At 41.8% G+C, this 8,657-nt stretch overlaps 1 protein-coding gene across 1 annotated transcript; it reads left to right on the top strand.

Moving 5' to 3' along the window:
• The first annotated feature begins 3,003 nt into the window (after nucleotides 1-3,003).
• puraa (purine-rich element binding protein Aa) lies at nucleotides 3,004-8,652 on the top strand. The gene is made up of 2 exons (XM_017042027.2): nucleotides 3,004-3,519; nucleotides 7,646-8,652. Exon 2 carries the CDS (start codon nucleotides 7,744-7,746, stop codon nucleotides 8,599-8,601), a length of 858 nt encoding a protein of 285 aa, XP_016897516.1. The 5' UTR covers nucleotides 3,004-3,519; nucleotides 7,646-7,743; the 3' UTR covers nucleotides 8,602-8,652.
• The last annotated feature ends 5 nt before the right edge of the window (nucleotides 8,653-8,657 follow it).

Raw genomic sequence — 8,657 nt, 5'->3', positions numbered from 1 at the left:
CCCGCCCCCCAGACCCGGGCTGGGGCCGGCGGCAGCACCGTCCTGCCGGGCACCTGTTACCAAAAACAAAAGCACTGAGCCAGAGGCGGTTAAACAGACCCTTCATTCTTCCGGGTTGCACTTCACCGACATGAACTTACCGCAGTCCTCACACAGGATCTTCCCAACATCCTTTTTGAGATTCTTTCCACTCGTGTCCACGGGCGCGAACGATGCCTTGAAAACCGAGGGCTCGTCCGTGGGGTCCATGAAAAAGATATACTTGTGGTTCTTCTTGACTTTGGTGCACGGAGCCTCGAATCCAAAATCCCCCACGGTGACGAGCTGCTCTCGCTCCAGACCCCCGCTGTTCCGGGGCCACACGTCCAGCACTTTGACATTCACACGGTACGGCTCCGCGGAGACGTTCCCAGGCGTGGACTGCACCTTGCCCTCGATCACCACGGCGGATTTGTAAGCCTGGTCCTGCAGGGAATTCAAACTCGGGGAGTAGCAGGCGAATGAGACCCCGATGACCAGCATGGATAAATGCACTGAATCAAGCCTCATGCCGCCTGCTTTGGCTCGGTGGTCGCTGGTCGCGTTGCGGCAGGGCTCTCTCGGCTGCGGGGCGATGGCGACAGAGCTGGGTTGAGGAAAGAGACAGAGAGTGGGCTCCAGTAGCACGGCAGCGCGGCAGACCTTGCATAAGTGTCCATGCCATTGGGATCCGCTGCTTTATTTTTTTTTTCCAGTGGTGTTCAGTGGGTAAAGAGCAGCTTTGTACAAGAGCGGGATGATGCTGGCTTTCAAAGCCAGTCACTGCCTTCTGCTGTAATCACCACCATCATCATCATCATCATAAGGCATCGTAGATACATACGCCAGGCGGAGGATTCGGACAATTCTCTGCTCCAGAAGACGCGTCCCTTATGCTGCCATAGTATCCTCAACTGCAAGACGACGCCACTCTTATCTTTTGCCTCAAAAAATCGCAGTGGTGAAGCACCGCTATGACGGTTCCCCGTATCGTCTGCAGCGGAGGCTGAAGACGCAGAAATGCTGCAGTGGAGCACAAGTTTGGTAGAAAAACCAGCGTTCATTCCCCCGGAATCAAACACTTAGTGATCGGCGGCGGGGACGCCAATACGCCGCCTTCCACCGCGGCTTCCTCTCTCTCTCTCTCTCTCTCTCTCCCCCCCCCACCCACCACCACCCCCCCGCCCCCCGCCCCCCACTACAGACACAGACTGAGGTGAGGTGATGCTGATTGTCACAGGAGCTCCGTCAACACAAACGCAGCATCTGAGCACCGAGATACAGAACAGACCAAAAGGTCCTCTCTCTCTCTCTCTCTCTCTGTGTGTGAGTGTCAATCACACACCGTGGTCATCTATCAGAGGCTACACAGGAACAAACCACATCCTCACTCACATGACGTGTCCCTCCTACTACAGCCAAAGACATCAGTCCACAGACGGAGGAGAACCGAGTTCTCAGTGTTTGACTGACTTCACATTCACTGCTGAGAAAAAGAAAAAATAAAAATATAAAAAAACTGATGTTGAAGCATCAGATCTATAATGGTACAACTCACAAGTGAAGTGTTCGGTGAGAAATCTACAAACACAAACCACACGCCACGGAAAACACACTTTTCTAAAGTCATTTAAAATAAACATCACTCGTGATGACGTCACACAAAGGTCCAAACTAAAAAAAAAACAACATTAAAGTCATTTTCACGTGCATTTACCGCCGTCAGAATTCATCACTGCTCGGCGGTTAGAATGCGGATACAGCATGTTGCACTGACAAGTCACAGAGAGCGACACCTGCTGACCACATTTATAACCATGTTGGTGTGGAACAGAGAAGAAAAATGATACCGTGTACCGAGTTAGCAAAAAAATAAAAAATAAAAATGTGGATAATAAACTAATGAATGTAATGAACATATATATACAATGACATTAGAACAGCAGTGTTCTAATGTCATTGAAACATTTCCAAGTCCGCGGCGTAGACACGGGTCGCTGTCCGTGGTGCTGAAAACCGTCCGCCGTCTATAAATTATAAATGAAACCTATGGAGGAGAGCTTTATGAAACCTTTACAAAATAAAAAACTTAAGTAAAACAGAGGCCAAAACCATCACGAACGGCTGCTCGACATGATTAAGATGAAAAAAAAATTTTAGTGTTAGTGTAAAAGTAAAAGAAACACTTTTTTTTCTAACCTTCATGACGTGTATGCAAATGAGTCGGTTACTTTGACTAAATCTCCTTCTTCCCCAACAGAGGGTGCTAAGAACACAGTTGTTGTGCCTCTGTATGTTTAGTTTTTAGTTTGTGCTGGAACAACAAAACTGTGTGATGCTTTTTTTTTTTTTAAGAATTTCCTGTGGAAGACTTTTTGTCCAAACGTTTCTACACCACCGACAACACTCGTCTCAGTGACCACCAACTATTAAATACAACAGCTCAGACCCTGCACTGTCCCGATGAAGACCAACGAAGAAGAGAACGCAGATTATCAGACTGAGTATCAGACAGAGACTGACTGTAAGATAATAAAAACACACAGAGATACAGGGGGAGAAAAAGAGGGACAGCACGCGAGGATTTATAACAGCTGTAATTAATTACTAAGTGACTCGCCTACTATTAATAATGGGTATCAGATGTCCCTGTGTACCACTAGAGGGAGCCCAATCACAACCAGTAGCACGCATGTTACGACTTCCAGGACTTTTTTTTTAATGTCACGTACAGCTGTGCATGTGCATCAGTAGTGAACTGTGACGAGCTCAGGAGTTACATGAGTTACAAAAAAAATAAAGAAATAATAATAATAATAATAATAAAAAAGAACGAATTTAAATATAGTCAAAATCATAGTAGTTATTATTATTTATTAATTATTTATTTATCTTTATTTATTTATTGTCAAAATCATAGTAGTTATTATTATTTTTAAAAATCAAACTTTGTATAATTTTATCATGACGTTTTTGTGCACGGAACAAACGTTGAGGGTTTTTTAAACGGTTGCTGCAACCAGCAACTGTTAAGTGTAAAATATACCATATCGTATGAACAATCAGTGAAATATTGTTGTTTGTTTTAAAGTTCTAAAGTGCGACTTTCTTGGAATTCACTCACCTCGTTTTGCACCACATAGTTGCCCTCGTCTCTTCTTGACTCCTCACCGAAAATCAAAAGCCAACCCTGCACTTCCACCATCTGGCCAAAGAGGGGCGCGCGTTCACCGTGCGTGTTGACATCAGAGGTGAGACGTGCGCCGTTGAACTTGTGCGTGTGTCGCTGTCCGTGCCACGACTCGCCGTCTCTTGTCCATCTTGTGAAGCAGACAGAGGCGAGAAGACCTCCGTGCTGCCACAGGGGGAGAAAAAACCAGAGGAGGCGTTCGATCACATCCACCGGCGTTCTTCTGCTTCCTCTGCTCCTCTCCTCTCCTGCTGCTCCCCGCCGAGGCTGGGAGGCTCTCTGTCTGCAGACCGAGGCTCTGGAAGAAGGAGGTAGGTGGAAACGAGGATCTCAGATCGGTGGAATGACGCGTCTCTTTCCGTGTCAGTCGGATTCTCGGCGTCCTGTCAACCATTTGAGAGTGTGTACCGCGTCTGCACTTACACTTTAAGCACCGGTGTCGTCAGTCGGTCTGCTCTGTCAGAGAGTAACGCCGCTGCCGCCGCCGCCGCCGCCGCTGCTGCTGCTGCTGCAGTGGGAGCTGCGCCTCTGCCTTTCTGTTTTGGGATGTGGAGCAAAACTTTATGGGGTGATCACAGCGGCGGCCTTTAACAATGAGAGAGAGACAGACAGAGGGGGAGAGAGAGAGAGAGAAAAAAAAAACAAGAGCATATTTGGAACTGAGATGTCGGAGCTGGATCTGAGCTGAGGAGCTGAAAACACTGGACCGATATATATATATATATATGAACAAAATACAATGATGGTTCAAGACAGTCAAGAACACGCAGTAACATTTTTGAAAAGAAAATTTGATTGAATGATAAATTTAGAATTTCTTTTAAATGACAAGATTTACCATAAAAATCAAACAAGCGACAGAAGATTTGTTTCTTCCTTTAGAATCACATAAATCACACACATGTTTAAATTAAAAGCGACAGAGAGTTTTGTCACAGTCAAAGATATGAACTTACTTTACTCTAATGATATACTGATAATTAACTGAGACAAATCTGACATTTTTGGAATAAAATCAGTTCTTAAACCCTTTCAGATTCATTCAATTTGACTCACATTAATATTTATTTCGAAATATTTACATCCAAACATACAGTTATATGTGGAATAAACTATTTTAAAAAACAGAAATAAAATAAATAATTACACATCAAATTAACTCCACCAACTATCACCCACTCACCCACAGAGGTCGAGCTCATATGGAGGAGAATTAAAGGCTTTACTACACACGACTGTATATAAAATAGTTAATAAAATAAATACAAAGACTTTACAACTCAGTCATCACAACAAAGTGCTACTGGTTTCTCCTCGTTTCTTTTCCTGGTATAAATTTACTCAAACTCAAAAGTGCAGAGATTTCTGTGAACAAATCAATTTTCTTCCACATTTTTCTTTTTTCTTCATTTATTTCTCAAATTCTCGTTCCGATTTCATGATACTGTTATAACTCCATTTATCGAACAATAAATCATATATATTATCAATGAGTAATAAAATATTTTACCATTTTCACTAGGCTGTTATTTTGTTCATTTTTGTCCCTTTGTTTTGTTTCCGGGCATCTCACCCGAACATCCGGTTCAACTCATGCCTCAGGACATGCACAGGTTTTAGGAGAAATAAAGTTTAAACAATATTTTGAATTGAATTATTTTGAAAAAAAAAAATCATGAGTTAAAATGAGTTTTAAGTTTTTTTAAAAACCGATTCCAACCACAGGACTGAAAGCCGCCACACGGAAAATCTAATTTTTTTCTTTCATCTATTTAAATAAATAAATGTAATTTATTTTACTCAGATGTGAAAATTATTTATTTTATGAAAAACATTTAAATAATGTTCACATTTTATCACCGCTGCATGTATAAATGGAACAAAAAATAAAATAAAATAAAATAAATAACATGGTTTATTTTTTTATTTTTATATACTTTATGACTGGGGCCTCAATAAACGACTATGTGGGACGAAATGTTTAATTGTATAACCCCCCCCCCCCCCCCACACACACATTTTACAGTACAGTCTGTACTTCAACATAAACAAAAGAAGAACAGAAGTTAATATGAGATCAATATTAAACACTAATAAATATGTTTTATTATTATTTTTCATTAAATATCTCTGCAGAAATACTTGGCTATTTATCTTGCATTCAAATGAACAATATTTGCTCCTGTTTATTCATTTACTAATAAATAAATAAAATTAAATATTAAAATATAAAACCTCAGGACTGGACCATCTGAGGTCTGCTGATAAAGGCTGTGGGGGGGGGGTAGTGGGAGGGGGGTTTCAATGACCTCCCCGAGACCTCGTTCTCTCATTTGACCCTTAAACCAACTTTTAGGCCCATAATGCATTTCTGCTGTTGTCAGTGCTGTCGGGACCAGGACGATGTCATTCGGCCTGAGGAGCAAGGCATTACATCAAGGGTTGAAGTTTGGTTGACCAGTAAAATCCTAATACGATTGTCACATATCTACGATAGATTTTTTTAAATTTTTATTCAGGAAAGAAAAGTCTGAATGAATCCAAAAAGAGCTGAGAAACTAAACCCCACTGTCCAGAGGAGTCCTCGAACGAACCATTAGAAACTCTAGACCTGGACCACGTGATTAAGACGACTGAAGTCTTAATGTTTATAAATGTAGTGACTGAAGGTTGTACTGCTAATGAACTGATCCTCGACCCGTCATTTCGGCAGGTCAGAAATGGAGGGTGAAAAAATGAAAACCGCTTTCAGTGGATTTCCTTGAAATTAACTTTATTTTATTAACAATTTTATTTAATATTGTCCCCGGTTCCAATCAACGCAACACTGATGATCAGACAGACGTGGACTGACGTCACTGCTGCCGCCGGAAGACGAACGGTGCTGTTAAAATAACATCAATTCACATCACAGGAAAAAGACGACTCTAAAGTATGTAAATAACTAATTATGAAATAACTGAATACAACGACATATTTTAAATTAATATTTTATCTTAAATATTTTAAATCTGGCTTTTTCACCGCCTCGTTCCATTTTGTCTGTTCGCCGTCACCGGCCTTTTTTTCCCTCCCATAAAAAGTGTTTACGACGCCGCAAAATATTATAAATAATGTCCAAATTATTAAATTAAATGGTAGCAAAAATTTTAAATATATATTTGTCTCCAGGGACAATTTCATGATTAAGCTATTCTTCACTAATGTTATTTGTGTTTAGGTTTTTTATGTATTACACTTATTACATTATCTTAATTTATTAAGATAATGTAATGCATTTATTTATTTATTTATTGATAATATCTATCATAGCCTTTTCTCTGTCATTAATATTGTTATTATGTTATATTTATATTGTTATTAACGTAAGTTGAATTTTTTTGACACTGTTCCTAATATATATATGTCTTATATATGTATGAATGTATATATAGATAATATGTTTTATATTATAATTATTACATTATAATATGTGTCACATTTTTTAATTTTTAAAAAACAACAAAACCGTACATTTAACTGATTTTTTTTTTTTCATGAAAAAAGTAGGCCTCAATTTTGCAGCCTGTGCACGACCCTACAGTCACACCAGTCTGGGCAACAGGTGACAGGTTTAAACTACTGAGTTCTAAAGAAATATAATAATAAATATACTGTTTTACTTTTAAAATAAAGGTAAAACTACTTTACTTGTTCTTATTTCATGTGTATTATATGTCAACCATGGTCTGGTCTTTAACTCGAAAAATATGATGATTTTTAATATGTGTTGTCCACGACGCACTACAGGTTCACTGTGGGGCATTTAGCGTGGCCTAGTGGCAATAAAAAATACACGTTGGTGACAATCACTGAGGGCTCGACGTACGTTAACTATACTAGTGGTAATATAGTACTGGACAGCCGTGCTGTCAGTCACACGTCGTCATCATAACATAAACCCCTCCCACTTGTTGAAATCGACATTTTACCGCCGTTTACCGGTGATTATTAATCACAAAAAAACCGACAAAACAGCGTTATTTCATATAGAGGACGACCTGAAAGTACTGTAGACTAAAGACAGACTAAACTCTGCTGGTGGAGCGTAGCATTACGGTTGAATATTTTCTAGAATGGGGGGAGAACGTACGTCGAACCCCAACTGTCATTAACTCGCAGAGTTTCCAAAAACATTGTAAAAACATTGTAATCCAACATGGCGGCCTTCGCGAAGTTTCTCTCGTCCTGACAGGGATTTTTCAAAAAGGGCCCATTGTAGTTAACTTAAAACAACAATTATTAATTAATGTTGATATTACTGTAAACGTACGTGTATTAAAAAACAATTAAAACTTATTTATAAGCCAATTCCTGGTAGTGAAAAAGAAAACAAAACCCATAAAAGGTGCACCTTTAACTCTACTCTTTTTTTCTACTACCCATACCTCTTTGTAGATCTCGCGAGAGCTGCGGCGGAGGCTGGGGCTGGCCGTGGCTTTGCAGCAGCAGCAGCAGCAGCAACAGACAGAGGGAGAAGGCAGGCAGGCAGCATCATGGCGGACAGAGACAGTGGTAGTGAGCAGGGAGGAGCAGCCACGGGCCCAGGCTTCGCTTCCATTCACCTACCGACAGGAGGGGCGGGCTCGGCTTCCGGGCTCCAGCATGAGACGCAGGAGCTGGCGTCGAAGCGGGTTGACATCCAGAACAAACGCTTCTATTTGGACGTTAAGCAGAACGCCAAGGGCCGCTTCTTAAAGATAGCTGAAGTCGGGGCCGGTGGAAACAAGAGCCGCCTCACTCTCTCCATGTCCGTGGCAGTCGAGTTCCGTGACTACTTGGGGGACTTCATCGAACACTACGCTCAGCTGGGTCCCAGCAACCCGGGGTTGGTCCAAGACGAGCCGAGGCGAGCGCTCAAGAGCGAGTTCCTGGTCCGGGAAAATCGGAAATACTACATGGATCTGAAAGAAAACCAGAGAGGACGGTTCCTGAGGATTCGACAGACCGTTAACCGGGGGCCCGGTTTGGGATCCACACAAGGCCAGACCATCGCTCTCCCTGCGCAGGGACTTATTGAGTTTCGCGACGCTTTGGCGAAACTTATTGACGATTACGGTGTGGAGGACGAACCGGCGGAGTTGCCCGAAGGCTCGTCATTGACTGTTGACAACAAGCGCTTTTTCTTCGACGTCGGATCCAATAAGTACGGTGTGTTCATGAGGGTAAGCGAGGTGAAGCCGACCTACCGCAACTCAATCACGGTGCCCTACAAAGTGTGGTCCAAATTTGGGAATACCTTCTGTAAATACGCCGAGGAGATGAAGAAGATCCAGGAGAAGCAGCGGGAGAAGAGGGCATGTGAGATGCAGCAGCAAGAGGAGATGCAGGAGGACGATGGAGACGAGGATTGATAACAGAGCAGCAAAACAGAAGGGGGTTTTTTTTTTTTCTAAAAAAAAAAACAAAA

This window comes from Cynoglossus semilaevis, chromosome 19 (assembly GCF_000523025.1).
Source record: "Cynoglossus semilaevis isolate Cse_v1.0 chromosome 19, Cse_v1.0, whole genome shotgun sequence".
NCBI classification, from domain to species: Eukaryota; Metazoa; Chordata; class Actinopteri; order Pleuronectiformes; family Cynoglossidae; genus Cynoglossus; species Cynoglossus semilaevis.
Note: the sequence above shows the minus strand (reverse complement) of the source record. Positions and strands in the feature narration are given on the sequence as shown.